The 25,467-nt window shown below is 39.1% G+C and overlaps 2 protein-coding genes across 3 annotated transcripts in view; one reads left to right on the top strand and one right to left on the bottom strand.

Annotated features, from left to right (window-relative positions):
- The window catches only part of LOC131691374 (ubiquinone biosynthesis protein COQ9, mitochondrial-like), a 59,094-nt gene extending 46,536 nt beyond the window's left edge, over positions 1-12,558 (bottom strand). The window contains exons 1-3 of one of the 2 annotated variants that reach the window (XM_058977708.1): positions 12,421-12,539; positions 11,538-12,340; positions 9,597-11,465 (exon numbers count right to left, since the gene is read on the bottom strand). In XM_058977708.1, coding sequence (XP_058833691.1) covers positions 10,345-11,465; positions 11,538-12,219 — 1,803 coding nt within the window. In that variant the 5' untranslated portion in view covers positions 12,220-12,340; positions 12,421-12,539 and the 3' untranslated portion in view covers positions 9,597-10,344. Of the gene's footprint in view, positions 1-9,596; positions 11,466-11,537; positions 12,341-12,420 lie in introns of those variants that run through there. The other variant, XM_058977709.1, reaches the window with a different exon arrangement.
- Positions 12,559-16,894: 4,336 nt separating this feature from the next.
- On the top strand, positions 16,895-17,565 carry LOC131689128 (GEL complex subunit OPTI). Its single transcript, XM_058973987.1, has 3 exons — positions 16,895-17,132; positions 17,187-17,290; positions 17,348-17,565. The coding sequence occupies exons 1-3, from the start codon at positions 17,028-17,030 to the stop codon at positions 17,541-17,543; spliced, it is 405 nt and encodes a 134-aa protein (XP_058829970.1). The 5' UTR covers positions 16,895-17,027; the 3' UTR covers positions 17,544-17,565.
- Positions 17,566-25,467: the final 7,902 nt, after the last annotated feature.

Raw genomic sequence — 25,467 nt, 5'->3', positions numbered from 1 at the left:
ACCAGCTCTCCCCCTTAACTGTTATCCTTAAGTAGGCCACGCACGCGCAGGCTGCTACGCTAGCGTCCGTGAATACATGAACCTGGATATCAGTAATTTGCTGCGGCGAGAAATTCCGGAAGAAACAGCGAGGAACTTTCACTTCACTAGTCTTTCTGTACAGTTCAATCCACCTCATCCAAAGTTCGTGTAACTGCTTAGCGATCGGCTCGTCCCAGTACGCCAAATTTCCTGCATAAGAATTTTTCCTTGTACAACGAAATGCGCGACGAATCCTAAGGGGTCATATAGTTTCATTACAGCACGCAACACTTGCCGCTTTGTAGGAGTTTCATGGTCCAGATCGATAACTTCCTCCAACACAGTCTGTTCACACCTAGAACGCGTTTGAATGTTCCGTCCTTATCGAGATGTAACGATTTACTTATTGCTGGTTCCACTTCTCCAAGTTGGTCGAGTACTCTTTGCTCGTTGGACAGTACTTTGCCAAACTGAAATCCCTCTGCTACGTGAATAACTGGCACGTCCTTAACAAGTTCTACGGCCTTACCGAGTCGACACTATCCAGGAAGTCATCAACGTAGTGGTTTTTTGTTATCGCTTCCACTGCCCTTGGATAACGTCCTGCTTAATCGAGAGTATTTCATTTTTTAACAAATTGCCCCATACATGGAGAACTCGTAGCACCAAACATCGCCACGTTGATCACATAAAGTTCTGTTTTTTCTCTGGACTGCTTCTCCATAGAAAACATTGTGACCATCTATCTTCATCTCGGATGAGAATTCGTAAAAACATTTCCCGTTATCGGAATACACCGCATTTTTGCCTTGTCTGAACCGCAGGAAGACCTCTACCAGTGACAAGCAGATCGGGTCCTTTCAGCAGCACATCGTTGAAGCAAATTCCACTTGACTTCGCAGACGCATCCCAGACCATCCTAATTTTACTGGGTTTCTTGGGGTTAACCGCTACTCCCAAAGGCAGGTACCATACTCGCTGAGGATTTAAGTTGGCCAATTCTTCTCGCGATGCTTTACTGATGTACTGTTTGAGCTCGTAGCAGCCGATTTGCTCGTTCACCCTTCGTCTTAGCTCTGGATCTTTGACTAGCCGCTTTTCTAATCCTCGGAGCCTGCTCATCGCCATTTCGTAACTCTCCGGGAATTAAATGTTGCCCTTTCGCCATAGCAAAGCAGACTCAATTTGGGATCCTCGGCGTACTATTGTAGCTTCCAAAATATTTTGAGCTCGCTGATCCTTTTCTGACCGGATTGGTTCAGTTACCACAGCTTCTGCGACGGCGAAATGTAACGTGCTCCGGTGGGGGTCAATTTAATTTACAATTTATTTCACACTCAAACAACACAATAACAACACAACAGGTACCAAACACATTAAAACGCCTAATAGTCTTCAACCAAAGTACTCAGCTTTAGCGCCATCCTATATAAATAGAATGCCAAGTCTCAATATTGTTTTGCCCAGCTGCTAGCGGCCAGTCGTAAGTCCGGGCAGCAGATATAAGAAAACTATTAGGACTTCGAACATCGTTATTCATTTGATAAGGTTCAACGTGATGTCCGGAAAGAAAACAAATCTGCTCTAAGCGTCATAATATCCTCACAGAGAACAGACATCCATGATCGAACAAAAATATTTAAAAAACGTGTGTAAACATTTGAATTAATATACGATAAACACTAGCGCCGCCACACAAACCTATCCCAGCTATCCGTCAAATCCATTCCGGAACCGGTTCGAAATCCTGAATGGATTCAGTATGGAAGCTTGCTCAAAGAAAACAACCGATTCCGACTCTATCGGTTGATGCATTTGAGCTGGAATTCATGCTGGAAGACCGAACCGGCTCCGGACTAGTTTGACTGGGTAGAGGAATAACCGCTGTCAATTCTGTCGAATTCAGCCACAAAAAACATGACGACAGTAGCGCACCTGGTTTGGATATCCCAATTACCTTCGAAACCGTTAGATTTTACACAAGTTGAACGCTGAAGATGGACGTCTGTTCTCTCTGATATCCTTCTTCTCCAAAGATAAAAATTGAAATTTTATCAATTCAATTGAAAAATGTATCCTTCCACACCACACTCCTTCTTCAAGCGACAAGGCCATTTCTGATGTGGTGCGAGACACAACCGGTACAAGTTCTTCAGGCGCATTGCCTTCCATCTCGTTCCGATGTCCAATGACTTGAAGCTAGAACAGCTCAAATCCTGATGACTATCGTTTCCGCAGTACGAACAGGCCTTTGAAATATTTTCCACTGGGGCCTTCCTTTCCTTCCTGGTCTCGTTAGCATGAGTAAACAGCTTTTCCCGCTGCTTCGGTTTTTCTGGCTTATCATGTTTATGAAGATTTTGAGCAGAGTGTACGTCGACGATTAGTTCTGAAGCCAGATTAACAAGGCCGGCCATAAAACTATTGAACGTAGCCAGGTTAACGCATAGGATTGCTTGCTTATAGGTTGCCCACTGCATCTTTAGTGGTGTTGGCAGTTTGTCGATCAATTCTTGTAGTAACATTGGATTCGACAAATACGCTTGTTGGTTGAGACAATATGATCAACTAAATTCTGTATCGCTAGACCATAAGCGACAATTGTGCTCAGATTGTCCGACTTGGGTGGGGGTACGTTTCGCACCTTCTTTAAAAGCGAGCTGATCAATATCTCTGGCCTTCCATACAGTTTGTGAAGTGTTACCATTACATATGAAACAGATGCTGGAAGCAGCAGACGACTTCGTACGGCCTCCAATACGGAACCCCCCAAACAGCGCTGCAGCCTAGCCAAATTTTCCGCATCTGTGCACCCACACACTTCTGTGGTATTGTTAAAGGAGCTGTAGAGGAAAAGGCCACTCTTGCGGATCTCCACTGAATCTCGGCAGCTCACGTGGCATTACCTGTCTTGCAGCCAATTGTGCACTTGTTGGTCCTAGTGCAGCACCCACTGTGAGTGGTCCCAGTATGCCTGCTAAGTTTGTTGAAGCTACGTTCCCGACACGGGGTGCAGGAGGAATATAATTGAGACCGTTTTGCATTAAATTTACTCGGGCCCCTCCATCTGGTATCGCTGCATACGACGGCGTCGGTTGTGCGATAGGGAATATTTCTGTACATTACTGGCATCAGACCACTGGACCCAATGGAAACAAAGGATGCTACACCAGGTTCGGCAAAAACAGTCGAATTTTGCAGAGACAGTACTAACAGGTAGAGGCATTGAACCTGCATAGTTATTTATTGTTTGAACCTTTTGCATATCGGGAATAACCTTCTTCGAAACAACTGTCGCAGGAACCTTTGCACTTGTTCGTCCCAACTCAGCGACCACTATGGGTGGACCTTGTATACCTACTGGGTTAATTGAAGCTACATTCCTGCAAGAGGCGGCAGTAGGAATATTAATGAGTCCATTTTGTATTGAATTTACTTGCTCCCATCCATCTGGTACCGCTGCATAAATTGGCGTTGGTTGTGAGATAGGAGCCGCCGTGTAGTAGGGTACATTTCCGTACACTATTGGCATCAAACCACTCGACCCGATGGGAACTTGAGATACTATACCAGGCTCGGTAAGAACAGTCGAAACTAATGTTACAGGAACGGTTGCACTTTCGGGTTGTGTGGCAGCCGTCTACCCGGATAGCAATTGTTCGTAGGATTTTGCTAATGTTGATACATTTCCCGCAGCAGATGCGGATGGGCGCGATACATTTATATTTGATGAACCAGGAGCATGAAGCGAATTAATCGACGTGGGTACAGGTTGTAGTTTTAACTCTTTAGCAGCAACCGACGATAGCATAGGTTGACTGACTGTGTGAACCGACAAAGTAGCCTGTTTTACCGATGATGTTAGCTTCGACTGAGCATCTACTTCTCACGCTAACGCCGCTTCGCTTACTTCTTGAGCTCAAACCACTCCGTTTATCAGATAAACCCTTTTCCTCCTCTAGCCGCATCAACAAGTTGTATCTCTGCTTCAAATACTTTTGCTCTTTATCTAGCTACTTCAACTTTGCTTCCACTTCTAGTTTCTTCACATTCAGTTCCTCTTTCTCCCCTTACTAAGTTACATGTTTTGCACGGTTTTTTACATGGTTTATTAAATTTTATTTCACTTCAAAAAAGGGTTTCATACGCTGCGCACTGCAGGAATCACCAACGGCAACCTTTACTGGTGTCTACGGCGGACTTCTTCTCGAAGGTGCAAGATCCTCTGACTCATCCAATTTCGGATGAAAATTATTTTAGATTATTCCCGATTGCCAGAATAAATACTGTATTTTTGTTGCAGACTTAGCAGCTAAAATACTGTAATTTATTTAATCCATTAGTTTTTGTTAAAGGTAAGTATATAATTATTTGTTTACATTTTCAGTGTATTTCTAACTTTTCAGGTTCCCGGTTCACCACGAAAAGACGGATCCAACACAGCCTTAATTCTCCACTTTCCACTTTCTGTGTGGATAATAGGGCTACGTGAACAAGTATATATTTTAATTCAAATTTTGTATATAAAATTCAAAGTAAATCTAAAACACTACACTGTGGTACACAAATGGTTCACCCATTACTTGCCGCGACGAGAGGTATCGGCAACAGTAGTTTTATGCTGGTGAGATTTGAGGGTATCCCATGTTGCTTTCGCAGTGTCATTTGACATGATGTTATGTTGGTTGTCTTCTACCAACAAAGCGATGGTAGCTAGCGCTTTCGTATCACCTTCCGTCCATTCCGACGTAACGAACCGGTACCGGCGCGACACCCGGATCCACGTATTCCCACGTACCTTCCCTCATCATCAGCATCTGCACCTTGAAAGCCCATGAACGATAGTTCCGATTATTCAATCGGATGACGCCCATGTTTGAAAAATCCATTTCCGATTCTGCTAGTTTTCCGAACTCGACCACTTCGACGCCAAAAAATAACTCTCAACCGCACCGCGTACTTCACGCGCCGAAAGAATGCAATTATTTTTCGAATAGCGTCGCGCACTCCTTTGCCACCGCTTGCCCAAGCGCTGAGCACATAACCTATTGAGATTAAGAGAAAACGTGGGAAACGATGGCTAAGTAGAGACAATTAATACATGTGTGGACGCTAACACGCTACAGACAAGAATGAATTTTATTGTGTTCAAATATAAATCATTTGACGTAAGCAGTGTTGCCTGAATAGCTTTCTGTCAGTTGTTGCGAGTCGAACCCATCGTTTCAACATTTACAACCCTCCTGCAGCTCCTCATATGGGAGGAGTTTGGGAGCGGATGGTGCGGTCAGTCAAGAGCGTCATGGAAGCACTAGATGACGGAGGCAGGTTGACAGACGAAATCTTTTTTTTATGATTATTAAATTTATTTAGGCCCAAATGCGGTAGCTCAACGAGGCCGATTGTTCGTTTTTACAATAAATTAAAAAAAACAACAATGTTAAGTTTTTTGTCTCGTTTAGACGCAGCTTTCTGCTGCGTGTTGAAATCCTTTTTCTAGGGGGCGAAATATTGCCAGTGTTGTCCACTGCCATTTGAGGTTCGATCCGTTTGTCTTCTTTTGCGTTGTCGTTCATGTCCATGTCCTCATCCGTACTACTTTCCTGCTACTCGCGGTCAGATGTTCCAGTTTGTGTCTTACTCTTATCGGTCGTCATTGTATGTTCGTATTTTTCGGCATTTGTTTCGTTGTTGTTGTTGCTGGTTGTTGGTGCTTGATCCGAAGATGTTGGTTTTGCAGCTGTTAGTGGTTTAGCGTAAGATGGTTCAGGGCTGATTTCAGTTGGATTGGTTAAGTTTTCCTTAACAGTTTCTACGCAAGGTTTTCCGAGGTGCAGCTTCTTCGTGCAGAACTGGCACGTAGGAATTTGCCCTGGGTACGTGACTAGTGATGTTTGATGAATGAGAACATCGTCACTTCCTAACGCTGTGACGGTTATGTATGAGGGAATTGGCTTGGTCACACGCATTCTCACCACACGAACACCGTTAGGGATGCCCGGAAAAAAAATCCTCCAAGTCTCATGTGTAACGGAGTCTACTTCTCCGTATTTTTGCAAGCATTTTTTAATCGCGCCATCAGGGGTACGCGTAGCCAAATCATGGACACGAACTTCTACAGCGCCGTTCTCGATGTATACGGGAATGCTATATTTAACATTGCCGCATTCGGCGGTGTGCTGCATGTTGTTTCGCGAGGCGAATGACTCAGCTTGGTTAATGTTGTTGAACGAAATCAGCACGCAATGTTTGATATGATGCATTTGTAGGGTTTTCACTTCAGCCAGATTGAGTTTCATCTGCACTTTTAATAACTGTTCCACTTCCCGAATGGCTGGTCTTACGGGGCATTTCGAAAAATCAACAGCAACACAGTTCGGCGGTATCTGGGTTGCTTTTTGCTGGGCACCGTCACTCATCACTAAATCGCACAGTAGGTGTAGGCTATTGTTATATGGACTGCTTGTGTGATAGGCACCGATTGATTTTTAGGTAGAATTGACTGTTTCACTTGCGCGGGACGATTTTTTGCTTCTGCTCAGGGCGAGATGTGAAGACAAACTGAGACGAAATCTTGTTGACGACTCTTGCTGAAACGGAGGTTATGATCAATAGCCGCCCTTTAACGTACTCATATAGTGACTCACCAGTTGAATCACTATCTCCCAATCACTTTATTCGTGGTAGCGCGCCAAATGAACCGGAAGAGGCATTGTTTCCGGTCAATCCCGGACTAGCTCTTCTTGATACGTATAAGCGCTCACAACAATTGGCGAATGAAATGTGGAAAAGATGGATCAAGGAATACGTCCCAACGGTTAATCAGAGAACAAAATGCTTTAACGAACTTTGCAGCAGGGTGACTTGGTCTACATTATCGATGGTGATCGTCGCAAGAGCTGGGTGAGAGGCATAGTTGAAGAGCCCATTATAGCCAGTGATGGACGAGTTCGCCAAGCAATGATTCGTACTAATCGTTGACTATTCAAGAGAGCTACTGCCAAACTTGCAGTAATGGAAATGAACGAAAACAACATTGGTAATAACGCTGTTCTCGTTGGAAGAAGCAACCTCGACACCGGGACAGGACTACGGGCCGGGATATTGTTAGGGACGGCGCCCATGGGTAGTAGCGCAGCCACCTAGGCAGCCACTATTAATTGAGAGGTGGTAGAATGATAGCAGGCAACTTCAGACAGGTAAGTTCAGATAGTCAAGTAAAGACACAGCGACGAGAACAAAGCAGAAGTTGAAGCCACGTTTTAAAAGCTAAAATTGTCTTAAACCTAAATCAAATATCGCAGTTAATTATCACAGATTGATTGAATAGGTAGAACTACTAGACTAATAATGTTTTGATGTGTGCCATCGAATTATATCCACGTAAGTTTATTTGAACTATTAAAGAATTTGTGAATGCATCCTAAAATTTAAAGGTACAGGTTGCAATTGATTAAACTAATTTATAATCCGTAAATCGATTTAATACACCAGTGGATTGGATACTTGCATGCATTCTAGAAGGTTGGTCAATAATGTATACATTTCCTAGCTAAAAAATAAAGGGATCTAATTTATGATACAGGAGTTGATAGATCACCATAGTGAATCTACTGCCAGCCGAGGCCACGTGAAAGAACACTAACTTTGTAAGTTAAAATTAAATTAAATACTTAAAAGTATATTTACAGCTTCAAGCTGCTGAACAAAGTTGCTATGAGGATTAGTTTTCTTGGTTCGATCCGAACAAGACAATACTCATCGCGCGTTGCTGCGACTTTCGACGAAATAGGAGGAAAACACAATTTGTTCCGAAGCGCCATCCGGCGAGCAGATAACCCCCAACCAATAGCACACAAACACGCTCCAGAACAAATGCCTACTATGTAAAATTTTTTACGGCGATCGGTTGAGCCGTTTGGGAGTCCATAAATCATATACATACAAACATTGACTTTTATATATATATATATATATATATATATATATATATATATATATATATATATATATATATATATATATATATATATATATATATATATATATATATATATATATATATATATATATATATATATATATATATATATATATATATATATATATATATATATATATATATATATATATATATATATATATATATATATATATATATATATATATATATATATATATATATATCTGCGAAATAGGAGGAAAACACAATTTGTTCCAAAGCGCCATCTGGCGGGCAGATAATCTCCAACTAATAGCACACAAACACGCCCCATACCAAATACCTACTGTGTGCAAATTTTTACGGAAATCGGTTAAGCCGTTTGGGAGTCTATAAATCATATACATACAAACTTTGACTTTTATATATATAGATAGATAGATATATATATATATATATATATATATATATATATATATATATATATATATATATATATATATATATATATATATATATATATATATATATATATATATATATATATATATATATATATATATATATATATATATATATATATATATATATATATATATATATATATATATATATATATATATATATATATATATATATATATATATATATATATATATATATATATATATATATATATATATATATATATATATATATATATATATATATATATATATATATATATATATATATATATATATATATATATATATATATATATATATATATATATATATATATATATATATATATATATATTTATATATAAATATATATATATATATATATATATAGATAGATAGATAGATAGATAGTAAAGTCATTCATCCCACAAGAAATATATTGGGGCGAATCGTGCGCCGGATAGCGCTACGAATCTTGCTGTTACAAAAAATAATCGTCGCGTCTCCGTTGGAAAAGCACGGCCAATACTTCCTGAATAATAGTTCACAACATTTGCGATTGACAACTTTCATCTTCGTTTCGAATGACAGTTAAACTGAAATGTCAAACGAAACATGGCGTCTTTGTTATTCTAGTCTCTACACGGATACGAAAAACTACCTAAACTTGAGCTCTTTTGACTCAATCTCGGGGTATCGTGGAATAAAGTAAAATTAGGTAAACCGTGTTGAAGGTAGTTTCCATTTAACTACGGCAAAAATAATAACTCAACCTTGAGTTTAATTTACTTAAATTTAAGTTGAATTCACCTAATTTTGAGTATACCCCAAACAACTCAAAAGTACCTTACTGCACGGAAGACCTCGACTGAGTCGAATCTCTCGTTTTGTTTTTGACAACACTAATAAGTGCCAAAGCGACGCACAGCTCAAAAGTACCTCAATTTAAGTTAAAATAACTTATTCTGTACGTTATTTTATGGTTGCGTGTACCTTATTCCACGGAAGACCTCGGCTGAGTGGAATCTTTCGCTTTGTTTTTGACAACACTAATAAGTGTGAAAGCAATGCAAAACTCAAAAGCACCTAAATTTAAGTAAAAAGAACTTATTATGCGGGTTGTTTTATTTTCCCGTGTAGTCGGAGCCAATGTACTGGATACTAAGGTCGGAGCCACCTTCCAATGAGGTTGATACTAAGGTGTGGCAATGCTATTGCTCTCTCGCTCGATCTCTGTAAAGCACGTGGACAGCAGATATATGGAAAATATATGGAGTTGAACTTTATTACGTAATAAAGTTACAGAAATTGAGCGAGAGAGCAATACAGCATTGCCACACCTTAGTATCCAGTACATTGGCCACCTTCTGTTTAATTCACATCAGTTCTCTCAACAGAAAATGACGACCATTTTGATTCGTGCCCGATCTTGTTGATGTTGATGATTTGAATATTGAACAAATCGGCCAGGAGCAACTGGCCTCGTTGATGGTGGATTGGTAAAGGAGGCACGTTCGCATGTTACGTAATGATAGGGTACATTGAGGGGACATTCATTGTTAGTTATTAAATATAGAGTAGGTTTTACCGCGATTTAAATTGCGGGAATGATTTCGAAGCTTTCTCTCGCGCACGTACAATTAGCAACATTCTTATAAAAGGATTTGTCATTTTGTTCAAATAATGTTTTTTGCTAATTTTCTGGTAAAACGTTATTTAATCGCTGAGCTATATTAATAAACAATTGAAGTCTCGCCATAATTACGACAAGCAGTCTTAGCCAAAATATTAGGCAAAAATAATTTTTGGCATTCTTCGTGACTGGCCAATAAGGTGAGCTATGACCCAATTGCTATATTCTTCATTGTTGTTATTCTTCATACACTTCGACCAATTGTCCAATGCTAAATATATGTTACTGCATACCTTCGTGATTTACGTTGAATGAATTGGTTTTGCATTCATACACTCCACAACTCTTGCCAATATACAATCCATTAGGTCAAAATTATTCAATGCCATTGCGAGCAGATTTAATTTTTTATCTTTAGTTAGCTTCGGAAAATTGTCCCCGTTGAGAATGTCTATGGATATGTCCATATCGGTATGATTGCTACCCTCTCCACGTGCAACAACGTTAGATTGCTCTTCCTTGAAATGAGCTCTTGCATAATCGATTGACTTTCTCAAAGGTTGCAGAAAATTAAGGTCGATCTCTGCGATGTAGCTCCAAATCGAAGTATAGTTGTGCTTATCGCGAATAAGAAGAAAACGCAGAATGTTCAGCCCAGATATTATCGTGTCGGAGTTTTCCACAAGATCCGTCTCAATACCCTTCTTCAATACGCATATCTCGTTCATAAGCAAATGCTTTAAATAATGGCCGGTAAATCGAGGATTCGGACTATCAGTCGAGTTGAGTTCTTTATGTATAAAATCTTTATATATTGTTGCAATGAACGAAAGAAGTCCGTTGTGTTGGACCGTTTTGAACAGATTAGCGATAACCAAGTACCTGCCGTCGGCGTCGAACTTATATATATAATTTCGCAGTAAGAACGTCCCTTCCTTCCGATTTCGTTCAACACTGGAGTAGACGATGATTTTAGAGAGACTTGTGCAAAACAATTGATGAATGGCGAGATCCAAGTCATCTGATTTCAACTTCACATCACCGAGAACTTTCTCCAAATTACGGGCTAATAGAATTCCTTTGTAATGTACAACAGCCTGATGATGGTTCATCAACTGAGTGCAGTGATACAGTCCTATTTCGTAAATATACTGAGGTAGGTATACTTTAGGATACGACGTTGAAAGGTTTTCACCGAACAACAAATAGCACAACATCGCCAGTGACAGCAACGGACATTTTTCATCACTCATAAATATATCACGTGATGCTTCCTCAAATACACCGGTTGTTTTTCGTGCTTTTTTCGGTGGCCACCGAGCACGCCTTTCACCGTATTGAAGCAAATGGAAAGGATCGCCTTGTAAGTTCATTAGTGCTGAAACAAGTTCTTCAGCTACCTGGCGAGTGTAAGTCTTGTCACCTAAAGTTCAAAAATAGATAATCAGAGTTAATTATTGAATCTATATAGAAATTACATAGGTATTGTACATACCAAACTTTACCGGAGTTGCATTGTTGCTGTTTAATCCTTCGGAGTGATGAACATCAAGAAACACTAAAGGATTTCCCATTAACTGGAGAATGAAACATATTACTACATTTCTTCTCGTTATTCCCGTTTTGCAGAATACTTCTTTTGGGACAGAAGTGAACTTTTGGACAATTGGTTCCAGAAATAGTAGAACAGTGATATACAGCTGCAGGATGCGCCGTATTGTTTCATCGCTTTCTAGAAGCTTTTCTCCCTCTTCTGTAATATTAGCCATATAATCTGGTAGTGAAATCCCAGTAATATAACATGATACTGAGTTTAGGCTCCACTCCAATGAACGGGCTTTGTTCTCCTTCAACCTTAGTAAAACAACCTGTAACACCTTGAGCAAACTAGTGAAAGCATCATCGTTTTTTGTCAACTCAATTCGCTCGAGTAGTTCAAAAAGTACTTCCTGTGGAATACATTTTCCAGCAACAATCTTCAGCAAATCTTCGCAAGCCGTGAATAATGTAAAATCATCTCGAAGAGTTTCTTCAGTCAGATGGCTGATTAGCACCGAAACAATCTCCATACAGTCTGCATGTAAGTTCGCTTTATTTTTTTCATCGCGTAAAACTGTAGCTACATTCTTGTAGTCTTTCGCTTTTAACTTTTCCTCTACTAGCTTGACAAAACTCATATTTTTAACTCGATTTTGAATTTTCAGAAAAAATATTCGCAAAAGCAAGCTTCACTACATAACACGCATGTTACGAAACTAGCAACCTAAAATAATTTGACAGTCCATTCTCCACTTGACGCTAATTAACAGTCGTTTGATATCAATATTTTACTTGCTAAACTTCTTAAATAAAGCAGTAAGCTAGAATAAACGACTTACCAGCTATGCTACTTCGCGTATGACGAAAAAATATCTTTCCTACGGTATTCATAATAAAGTGGGAAACAATTTCACAATAATTTGTTTTATGTTCTTCAGGCACTTAATTTTATTTTCTCTTTTGTGTTGTGTTTTTAGCTAGTGTCAAACAGGCAGGGATGCCAATGCCATGATCATTTTTTAACAAACTAGCGCCCAGGTGGCGAAATCGTTAGAGATCGACGGCAGCTCCCTGGCAACCCTATACCAACATTAGGTTTTACACACTTAAAACAAAGATAAACTCAAGATTACTAGGTCCTATACCAACCATTAGCAAATGATGGTACAGTAACCGTGAACCGGTGAACTGAATAATAGTATGCTTTTGCTGCCCCCTCGTTAATAGGCGTCGATATTATTCAGAATGCGTCGAAAAAATGCTATGGTTACGAAGCAAATCAATGTAGTAAACAATTTTTTTATAAAAGAAACACGTTGTCTATATTGGCGTGTAAAATTATTATTATAGTCATACTGACTTCTAAAGGCCTCAAGAAAACCCTTAAAATGTATGCTTCTCAAATATTCTACCAAACTAGTACAATCGAAATCGGCATTAGTCACATCAATTAATTACCGAACTTTAAAAACCTCAAAGTTTGTTTATTTTCCAGACGAAAGCTTGCTTGTTATTTTCGAAATAACGCATAACAATATGAATGGGTATTTTGGTGTAAAAAGCAGAATTTTGGTAAACTTTCCGGTCCATTTTACCATGAGGCATCCTTAAATCCGGGACTGTTCCGCCTAATCCGGGACTGTTCCGCTTAATCCGGGACGCCTGGTCACTTTAACCTAGAGTGACACTAATCTAAAAACGAAATCGGCATTAGTCACATCAATTAATTACCGAACGTTAAAAAGCCTCAAAGTTTGTTTATTTTCCAAACGAAAGCTTGCTTGTTATTTTGGAAATAACGCATTGTCATAGATACGACGCAAATATCGACGTTGGTTCTATTTCGCAAAGCTTCGCTTCAATTTATTATTGAGCTGTCACACTGACGGTGAACCAAATTCATCGAGGGGTCGCATTTTGATGGTACATGGGAATCATCCGACCACTCTATCTTGAGTTTATCTTTGCTTAAAATCCATTACCTACCAGTAGGTAATTTTAATTTGCTGTCCTCATTTCACTGCCGGAAAACAAAGGAGAGGGAATGATTTTTTTTACTCAAAAATAATGGGATGAAGTTTAGTCGGCTTTGGGGAATATCTCATTATTTTTGGGTAAATTTGGACTCCCTCTCTTTCGTTGGAGGAAGTAGGATGCACAGATTTAAAATTACCTACTGCTAGGTAATGCAAGTTTTCTGTGTACACTAACTGACATAACCCCACAAAATGAGCCGGATGAACTTTGTTTGACAATTCTCGGTGGTTTGTTTACATGGAAGCTACGTGAGTTCGAATGTAACAGATGAGCACCCGTTGCACTCGCACTCACGCAACTGGCAAAGTAAACAAACCACCGAGAATTGTCAGACATGAACTTCATTCATCATGAGTTCATTCGTGTCGTCATCTTGTAGAACTCAATCTGTAGTTTGACAGCGACCTATATATATGGGGCGTTATAGCTTTAAAGCCCCAAACAAAGAATTTTTTTTCGGCGATATGCGCAATATTGAAGCATTCCACAAGACGTTTTGCATCTTTCGGGATGATTAGATACCATATCTTCCAGAAAATCGGCACTTAGTAACCAAATACAGCTTTTAATGATTCGATCCAAAATTATTGTTTTGATTTTCATGACAGTGATGCTGGCTGTACAGAGACGCCATTCTTGACAGGCTGATCGACGGGGCCCATATTATTGGCTCGAATCAAAACTCGTCGAAATGTCAATTGACGATAGGTTCATCCGGAGTGTTCATTTGTGTTTACATTTTGCTAGCGTTGCCAATATTATTTTGTGTCCAACACCTAATGTGGCTTTTGCGCATGGTGTCCGACTTCGCTACCGCTCAGTCGGATTTAAACTAGGGATAGTTCCTATGCTTGAATGAGCCGGGCAAACAAGTGGATCGCAGGTTCGCTTGCTTCCGACGGCGGGTCGGTTTCTGGCAACGCTCCAGCACCCCGTTGAAATCTAACGATTTCACCACCTGGGCGCCAGGTTGACGATATGAAATGAACTTTGTTTACTTTCGACAAGTTTTGATTCGAGCCAACAACACCCAGCCTCACGGGTTCGCTTGCTTGCTAAGCCGCATCGAAATGGTACCCCTTAAACATTCTAACTAGAATCGGTTGTGTCACCGGAGCTGGAATACTAATTAGAACTAGCCAACATTCCGGCTGAGCTTAACTGGGAAGTTTAGTAAAATTTGATCTGGAAATAAAAATTCTCTGGAAACGCTCCAGCACCCGGTTGAATTCTAACGATTTCACCACCTGGGCGCCAGATTGACGATATGAAATGAACTTTGCTTACACGCCACCGAAAAACTACCTAAAATTCAGTACTTTTGACTCAATCTCGTGGTATCGAGCACGAAGGTAAAATTAGGTAAACCGTGTTGAAGGTAGTTTCCATTTAACTATGGCAAAAATAATAACCCAAACAACTTAAAAGTACCTTACTGCACGGAAGACCTCGACTGAGTCGAATCTCTCGTTTTGTTTTTGACAACACTAATAAGTGCGAAAGCGACGCACAGCTCTAAAGTACCTAAAATTAAGTTAAAAGAACTTATTCTGTAGGGTATTTTTTGGTTGCGTGTACTTTCGACAAGTTTTGATTCGAGCCAACAACATCCAGCCCTAATGATTTCGCCACCTGGGCCCAGTTTGATGCTACATTGCTATCGAACCAAGATGGAGAGAAAGGTGGGAACATTTGACACTTTTGAGTGGATTAGTATTATACTTGCAAAATTCTCGACAAACATATGATTACGGCCTAAAAGCCAACTGTCAAAATCCACTTTGAATGGAAATTCCGGACAAACCGTTACTAGTCGAACACATTTCACAACAATTTATGAAAGAGAAAAGTTTTCTCTTTCGTTTACTACCAACATCTGTGATTGGCGCGTAACGGTTTGTCCAGAATTTCCATTCAAAGTGAATTTTGACAGTTGGCTTTTAGGCCGTAATCATATGTTTGTCGAGAATTAAGCATGGCGGCCGGGGCCCTTGAAGTAAACATCAACATCCGAACGAGCATCCTGATTCTTTGGCGCACGATGAAAAGCGAGAAAACGCCGAGCTTCACTTCGGATCGATTAGAACACATATGGACACTTTTTACCTCGAAAAAACCGATTAAGGCTCAAGTTACCTCAAGGCTTGGTAGTATGCGTAAGAAAAATTGTGTTCAGCTTTGCCACCAGATTATCCATTTAAACCTTTTCAAAACTCTAAAAGAAGAATATCAGTCGATTTATTAGATCATCACGATTCAATTCATGCAAAATACCTGCTGGAAAAAACATCGGCTTAGCTGGATGGTGCTGTTGAAAAAGTGGCTGTGATTTTTTATCACACTACCACACCGAGCTGGGGTACGCAACACAACTGCGCAATGAAAAAACCACAGCCACTTTTTCAAAAGCACCATTTAGCTAAGCCGATGGTTTTTCCAGCAGGTATTTTGCATGAATTGAATCGTGATGATCTAATAAATCGACTGATATTCTTCTTTTAGAGTTTTAAAAAGGTTTAAATGGATAATCCGGTGGCAAAGCTGAACACAAATTTTCCTACGCACACTACCAAGCGTTCAATTCTAACACATGCTTAAAAAAGGTAACTTGAACCTTAAGGCTCAAGTTACCTCAAGGCTTGGTAGTATGCGTAAGAAAATTTGTGTTCAGCTTTGCCACCAGATTATCCATCTAAACCTTTTCAAAACTCTAAAAGAAGAATATCAGTCGATTTATTAGATCATCACGATTCAATTCATGCAAAATACCTGCTGGAAAAACCATCGGCATAGCTGGATGGTGCTTTTGAAAAAGTGGCTGTGATTTTTTATCACACTACCACACCGAGCTGGGGTACGCAACACAACTGCGCAATGAAAAAACCACAGCCACTTTTTCAAAAGCACCATTTAGCTAAGACGATGGTTTTTTCAGCAGGTATTTTGCATGAATTGAATCGTGATGATCTAATAAATCGACTGATATTCTTCTTTTAGAGTTTTAAAAAGGTTTAAATGGATAATCCGGTGGCAAAGCTGAACACAAATTTTCCTACGCACACTACCAAGCGTTCAATTCTAACACATGCTTAAAAAAGGTAACTTGAACCTTAAATTAACTATGACCGTACCGAAATAAAACTTATGGCAACAGAAGGGCGCGCTACGTCAACTGTTTGTGCTTTTCTTCTTCATATCCTCTTGTTTTTTTTGGCTTCATCAAAGAAAAATGACAACCGCACTCACACAGAAAAAAATGTGCACACCTGTATCCGTCTTGCTATCGAACCTTCAAAGTTCAAACCCTTCAAACTAGCTTTTCGTCAATTTCTATTGTAATTTGTGAGCCGTATGGTTCTTATAGTGAATAAATTATAAAATAATTCAACAGAATCTCACAATAATAACCATGGTTGTAAAGGCTAATCAAGAAAGGAGATCAAAGACTGATGCAACTGACTTGAAACATATTTGGAAACGTGCCACAAAGCCCAATTCGGAATGGAATGAAAAGGTTAAGTCTATCTTCTTTATTGGAATTGGCCAAACATATATCTGATTTTTGTAGGACGATTTCTTGGATGTTATCTATTGGGCACGTCAGATTTTAGGAATTCTGATTGGGATTGTAATGGGTATCGTTCCACTGAAAGGTTTTGTAGCCTTAGCTTTGTAATAAACATTTCCATGGTCATTAAAAGCAGTTGAGTAACGAAACATCATTTTTAGGTTCGCGCTTATAAATTGTGGTATCGTTTACTTCTACTGCACTAGCTTTCAATCTATTGACGACGAGGTGTACGGAGGAATGTGGGAAATTATCAAGGAAGGCTTTATGACATCGTTTGCGTGTTTCTTGGTTACGTGGATAATTTTTTACACGGGAATACACTTTGATAATGTAACTCCAGAAAAGATAAATTGATGATTCTATCAAATGATACCTAGTTCACATTCGTTTTATTTCTCGACTATGCATTTTTTTAATTTTTCATTTTATAATAGTGATAAGTCACACACAAGAAAGAACGAGTGGAGTCTTTTCTGTTCCCACTCAATGTGTTAGTTTTAAAATAACGCATTATTCCGTACTTTCTAGTTATCAGGGCTGAACCTAAGCACATCAGAATTGAACAAATATAACAGAATAGACAGACTAGATATATTTTTCTGCCAAAACGGTGTAAACATTCGGTTTGATTGACGTTGCCATATATCCGATACTAGTAGGGTTGCCACACCTCAGGGTTTAATCCGGAGACTCCGGTTTTTGGAGATGATCTCCGGGCGTCCGGGTTTTACATCAGGTTGCCACCTCTGGAGAGGCTTTGAGTCGGAGATTTTCACTGACCTGGGGGATGGATTTTGCGTGGAACTAAACAGAAATTGGAATCAAAACGATTGCATTTCAAAGCCCTTTATTCGCTTTTTATTACTACGTTAAAGCTGTAAAATTTCCACGTTTGAGAACGGTTTTATCGGATCACTCTGGTGTGGTATTTCACTTCCCTGAGTAAGTGTCAAGAATGATTGTATGTCGTTTCCTGGAATGTCATTTCCCGGGAAACCATTTCCCGGAGTGTACTATTTGCGGAATATCATTTCCCGGAATGTCCCATTTCCCGGAATATCGTTTCCCAGAATTTACCATTTCCCGGAATACTATTTTCCGGAATGTACCATTTCCCGGAACGTACTTTTTCTCGGCAATTTGTTATACTATTGAAATCTGAAGTACTTTAAGAACATTTAGAACTATGTTGCTACTCAAATATTTGTTTGGTTCCCTTCACAGCTTGTTTTTGCTCGCTGATCATGTTAATGAATTTGAAAAACTAATTCACATGCATATGTAATTTTATTTGAAATCATTATCAATCAATCGAAGGTCCAGAAAATAGCTCATGCTAAAAAGAAGGCGATATCAAAGAAGGTCGCAATTTAATTTAAAATTAATAGCATTTCAATAATATGCTACGAAAATTTTAAAGAAGGCAAATCGATTTCATTGTAGTTAATGTATTTGAATCAATGAAGTTCTAAAATGATTTCCATTGATTTATTATTGTTCCAAAGAAGGCCAACTCAATCAGAAATTTTTAATACGAAGTGAAATTTAAAATAACAAGGCGTTTTGAATGCACTGTTACTGTAAACAAATCAACGCTTTTTCTTGAAAAGAGCGATACTAGCAGTGACACCATTCAAAGAAAATCAACAGTGAATATTTCCAGACTTGGTGTTATTTCCTATTTAAGAACGATTGTGTTTTTTACATCCTAGATTGAATGATTCAGTGATCGAAACCCAAAACTTCATAATGTATTTGAAATTATTAAATTAAAATTTGTTTTTGCTATTGAAATTGACAAAATGATAGTATCGCCCCTTTGGCGATTGTTTACTTTTTCGGTCCCACCTATGACGGCGCCGATGGTTGGGTGGTAAGCGTGACCGCCACTCACCCCAGTTGGTCTGGGTTCAATCCCAGTCGAGGTCGTTGAGATTTTTCAGAGGTGAGAAAAATCTGAGGTCACGCCTTCCTTCGGAAGGGAAGTAAAGCCGTTGGTCCCCGGTCCATGAGTTGATGGGTCGATATCCAATCCAGATAGTGGGAGTGTCACCTCTCTGGCGTCGGTGTTTGGCCTCGTAGCGGAAATAGGCCGACGGAAAATAAACAGAATTGGAAGAAGAAGAAGAAGAAGGTCCCACCTATCAGCATTGAAGTATCGCCCTTACGTTTTTTTACAATAACTACCGTTTTACACCACCGATTTCGTCCGGGATTTTTCAATAGCGATCATTGTTACTATTTACAGCAGGTATCAGCTTGATAATCCTAAAAAATACGAAAAAAACAGTTTCGCCTCTAAACTGCTAGCAAAAAAAGTATCGCCCTGTTTATTTGCATGGAGCGTGGAGGGCGAAACTTTAAATAAACAAACAAAAATACGGTTTCGCCCGTTGTATTTTTGCTGTAGTTTAAGAAAGCAATATCGTAGAATCCAAACTTTGTTGCGTTTCAAAGCCCTCATTCGCATGTATGAAAAAAGCCTTATGTTTACATTTGTAAGTATCGCTCTTTTCACAAAAAAGCGTTGAAATATTAGTTGTTATTGTTATTTATCAGTGTGCAATCGGGCTGTCTCAACAACCTATTTCTGCAACCTATGTGCATTAACTGTACACCTACCGTCTATCCGTTGCACTTGACAGTGTGTGCAGTGCTTTATGGTCACACCTATGACCGCGCACCCGGCTTCCCATGAGCGTTTTGGCGGCTCAGAGGTGTCCTTCCATGTTGCTCAGGGATACATTGGTCCTATACACATCCATGCATACAGGCATACATACGGGCTTACATTCATACATACATACAAACTATTTTGCGCAAGTTTAGAGCGTGTAACGTCGCGTCATCTAGTCTGCCATCCTATGGAAAATCATCCTACCATCGCCTTGAGGTCAACGTCATATTGGCAAATTTCGCATTGAATCCGCTTCTGCCTCTTCCTAATCTCCTTTTTGTCTACTAGGTCCGAAGCGGATCAATCGACTATTAATTGAAACGGTAAACATACTAGCAGTATTATTAGTCCTTACTCGCGAATACTTTTCCTACAACTGTGCTGTTTCTTCTCTATCTTATAACATAACTCGATTATCCCTGTTCTAGTCAATATACATATTCATTACATTATGGACCAGGCAAACCCTTAATTTTTCTATTATTATTATCCTGAGTAGCTATACCAGTGAAGGTATTTTAGGATTTCGTTAAAAAGAATCTCTGCCAATAAAGGCGTAAGCAATATTTATCCACATAAAGTTTGCACGAAACGAATGTCCGCCTGGTTCGACTCGAACAGACCACACCGACCCGAAAGGGTTGCTTATCATTTCTGAGAGCCGGTGTGCTTGATCGAGTTTAATAATCATAAGAACAAATCCTGAATAATTAACTATCTCTTAGGTGCCAGTCCTGCACTCCTTTCCTGAACTAGCCTCATACTCACGATCAAAAGAGTCGACAACTAGTAGGATCTACATGTCCCCCACCCAAGCGAATTGATCAACTTGCAAGTAGGAGCACATATCTACCAACCAGCCAAGAAGACTTCCGAATCAATGAGAATGGACCATGCCAGTCGAAGGCCACAGGCCCAGCGCCATCTCGTACAGTGTCATTGTCATTTCTCAGCCCACCCTCTGGCAGACGTTCATCCGCCCATCTAGACTCTGTCAAGATGAGAACCTACAAAGCTTAACTGTTCGTATGTGCTAGTCCGTTTAGATTTTGGTTTGCTGAAACGAAACAAGAAAAGCAAAATAATTGTGATTAGTGTCGTAGTTATAATAAATAAGTAAACAATTTCTCCTCTGTTGTCCGTTCCCTCCCTCCTGTTCCTGATCTGTTTGGGCCACTGGCTTTCCGTTTGCTTGGTCGTCACGCTCGATCCGCATCAATCCGCACATATCATGGCAGGAGAAACAAATGAAAAGACAATACAAAACAAAATGAAAATAAATGGACGTCTGCTATCTGTGCCTAAATTGATGTTGCTTCTCAGTTTTGCACGACCCAGGGGGGACTTGGCCTTGATCCCAATGCTCTGTCACCGATGTTACGTGATATTCGTTATGGAATATTCTTTGTTTGGGGGCCATTCATAAACAATGTTGTACCCTGATCCGCTGATACGTCTAAAATTCATTTTTAGTTTTTATCTCGTTACGTGACGCTCTTCCCCTATTGTCAATATCCATCATCATTTATGAATGGTCCCCTGGTGATATATTTAGGGCAGACTATCCAATGAAAAATGGATTGACAGGATTTTAGTGCGCTCTTGGCACTTGTGTCACATCTTCATGTTTGTTATACATATTAAGAATACCAAAGCATGCGATGTGATGACCGGAAGATTAGAGAAGCTACTCCTCCCCTTCCCCCCCAAAAAGCGTTGAAATATTAGTGAGAATAAAAATCAATGAAAGTCCAAGAGTATTTTCAGAGAAACTTCATATATATTAAAATAACATTCTACTCAAAATTCCAAAGAAAAATGCATATTTATAAGAAGGCGGTATCTCAGACAAATACATTCACAATCTATAAAATTTCAAAGGTTCCAGGAAAAAAACTAAATTTTAGGAAATGTTTTTATTTTTTCATTACCTTTTATTGTCTATCTCGAGATAATCTAGCATTTTGTCGAGTTCTTACTATATGGGATACACACTAGTGCGATCGAAACGAAAATAAACGTCAAAACGTTTTCTCACTCGCACTGATGCAAACTAGATGGGCGCGTAACTCAACGCACGGCCCTATGGCGCATGGCTGAAAGGTCGCAATGTGGATTTAAAAAAGATTCGCAATACCTAATCTTCGTGAAAATCAATCAACGTATTCAGGGCATTTTTAGAGTACTGTGATTGGTTATCATAAAAATGTTGCCAACGGTGTGGAAAACATTGCCTTTTCAATTTCAAAGATGGCCGCATTTCGAGGCGTTCTAAATTGATCGTTACGAATTTACACTATCTCCTGTAATATTTGACCTAGTGTCAAAAACTAAAGTTTTTTCGATTCCTTAGATATCGCAAATGACTTACGTAGGATTTTTTCGCTATTTTAATTTCACGCGAAACGCTGAAAATATCATTAGAATCAGCACCTCATCATTTATGGAATATCTACCCGTCTTTCAATTTCATTGCTTTGGTTTCTCTTAGTCTTAAATTTGCTGAAAATGACCAAGAAAATCGATACAGACATAATTTATTAACTAAAATCCTTCGTACGTCGCTGGAGAAAATAATTTAGAATATGCTGTGAATATTTCAAAGCTTGTTCAAGGAAAAAAAATCGATTTTTTGAAGGGGGGGAAGGGGAGGAGTTGCTTCTCTAATCTTCCGGTCATCACTTCGCATGCTTTGGTATTCTTAATATGTATAACAAACATGAAGATGTGACACAAGGCGCCAAAAGCGCACTTAAATCCTGTCAATCCATTTTTCATTGGATTCTCTGCTCTAAATATATCACCAGGGGACCATTCATAAATGATGATGGATATTGACAATAGGGGAAGAGCGTCACGTAACGAGATAAAAACTAAAAATGAATTTTAGACGTATCAGCGGATCAGGGATAAAAAAAAGTACAACATTGTTTATAAATGGCCCCCAAACAAAGAATATTCCATAACGAATATCACGTAACATCGGTGACAGAGCATTGGGATCAAGGCCAAGTCCCCCCTGGGTCGTGCAAAACTGAGAAGCAACATCAATTTAGGCACAGATAGCAGACGTCCATTTATTTTCATTTTGTTTTGTATTGTCTTTTCATTTGTTTCTCCTGCCATGATATGTACGGATTGATGCGGATCAAGCGTGACGGCCAAGGAAACGGAAAGCCAGTGGCCCAAACAGATCAGGAACAGGAGGGAGGGAACGGACAACAGAGGAGAAATCGTTTACTTATTTATTATAACTACGACATTAATCACAATTATTTTGCTTTTCTTGTTTCGTTTCAGCAAAACAAAATCTAAACGGACTAGCACATACGAACAGTTAGGCTTTGTAGGTTCTCATCTTGACAGAGTCTAGATGGGTGGATGAACGTCTGCCAGAGGGTGGGCTGAGAAATGACAATGACACTGTACGAGATGGCGCTGGGCCTGTGGCCTTCGACTGGCATGGTCCATTCTCATTGATTCGGAAGTCTTCTTGGCTGGTTGGTAGATATGTGCTCCTACTTGCAAGTTGATCAATTCGCTTGGGTGGGGGACATGTAGATCCTACTAGTTGTCGACTCTTTTGATCGTGAGTATGAGGCTAGTTCAGGAAAGGAGTGCAGGACTGGCACCTAAGAGATAGTTAATTATTCAGGATTTGTTCTTATGATTATTAAACTCGATCAAGCACACCGGCTCTCTGAAATGATAAGCAACCCTTTCGGGTCGGTGTGGTCTGTTCGAGTCGAACCAGGCGGACATTCGTTTCGAGCAAACTTTATGTGGATAAATATTGCTTACGCCTTTATTGGCAGAGATTCTTTTTAACGAAATCCTAAAATACCTTCACTGGTATAGCTACTCAGGATAATAATAATAGAAAAATTAAGGGTTTGCCTGGTCCATAATGTAATGAATATGTATATTGACTAGAACAGGGATAATCGAGTTATGTTATAAGATAGAGAAGAAACAGCACAGTTGTAGGAAAAGTATTCGCGAGTAAGGACTAATAATACTGCTAGTATGTTTACCGTTTCAATTAACAGTCGATTGATCCGCTTCGGACCTAGGAGACAAAAAGGAGATTAGGAAGAGACAGAAGCGGATTCAATGCGAAATTTGCCAATATGACGTTGACCTCAAGGCGATGGTAGGATGATTTTTCATAGGATGACAGACTAGATGACACGACGTTACACGCTCTAAACTTGCGCCAAATAGTTTGTATGTATGTATGAATGTAAGCCCTATGTATGCCTGTATGCATGGATGTGTATAGGACCAATGTATCCCTGAGCAACATGGAAGGACACCTCTGAGCCGCCAAAACGCTCATGGGAAGCCGGGTGCGCGGTCATAGGCGTGACCATAAAGCACTGCACACACTGTCAAGTGCAACGGATAGACGGTAGGTGTACAGTTAATGCACATAGGTTGCAGAAATAGGTTGTTGAGACAGCCCGATTGCACACTGATAAATAACAATAACAATATTTCAAAGCTTGTGGTTTGAAGTGGATTTGAAAAAAACGCCATTGAAGTTTTTAGTACGCTTGGAGTTTACCTAAAAACGATAGGACAGAATTAATAATATATACTATTAGGTATTCTGTTTTCCTTCCATTTTCTATTATTTTATTTCAATAACAAAATTTCCAAATCTTGAAAATTCTACAGTGGTGTATTATGTTTTTCACCGAAGATTACCACGCGAAGGAATCGATTCGAAATAGTAAAATAATTGAAAATATACCATTTTAACTGAATCCGCAAAATTTGGAACAAATATGAGGCAAAATATAGGGCCTGTTAGTCAGGAATTAGACGGTCATGAATTTATGACATTTATTCAACCCTTTCACTACCTGCGGTGGGAAAATTGAAGAGTATTTTGTTTCTATTTTGGTACCCATTTAATTCATTGATATTTCATCCATTTCGATGCTTTTTATTTCCCACTCAATTTTTGTAAAACCTTCCAAATTTCTTTTTGATTCAAAACCAAAAGTCGTTCGTAAGCTGTTCATATACAGTAATGTTTCGATTATATCACTATGCGGTTATATCAATACTAGTTTATATCACCCTCGATTATATCACGGTTTTATCTCGATTAGAAAAACTCTAGTAAGAGAACTGCGGAGAGAAAACAGCATTTTTGGCAACGTATGCCCCAGCATTGTATGGCAACACGTCCAATGTTATACACGCAAAATAATTACCCATATTTAATTCTACGAATTATTTCTTTATTTTTAATCAAGACTAATTTTTCATTTTAAATCGTGCCATTTAATGAACTAAAATGAATTTTTGAGTTGGATCAACCGTAATATTTATTAAATTAATCTTACAGGTTTTGTTATCTGTGTTTTTCGCAGATCAACAAAATTATTCTTTATTTCGAATAAATGATTGAAGTAAAAATATGCTACTGATTGATTCCTACATTATTTTGACAATGGTTGGGATTGCAAAGAAGAGGTAAAAGTTTTTTTTCTCCAACGAATAAGAAAGTAATTTATATTTGTGTATTACTGTGTTGGAACACGCATTGAAAATCGCCATTGCATCGCTCGTGGAAAACATGCAGGAATC

This window comes from Topomyia yanbarensis, chromosome 3 (genome assembly GCF_030247195.1).
Source record: "Topomyia yanbarensis strain Yona2022 chromosome 3, ASM3024719v1, whole genome shotgun sequence".
Taxonomy (NCBI): Eukaryota; Metazoa; Arthropoda; class Insecta; order Diptera; family Culicidae; genus Topomyia; species Topomyia yanbarensis.
This window is presented reverse-complemented; position numbering and strand designations above follow the sequence as displayed.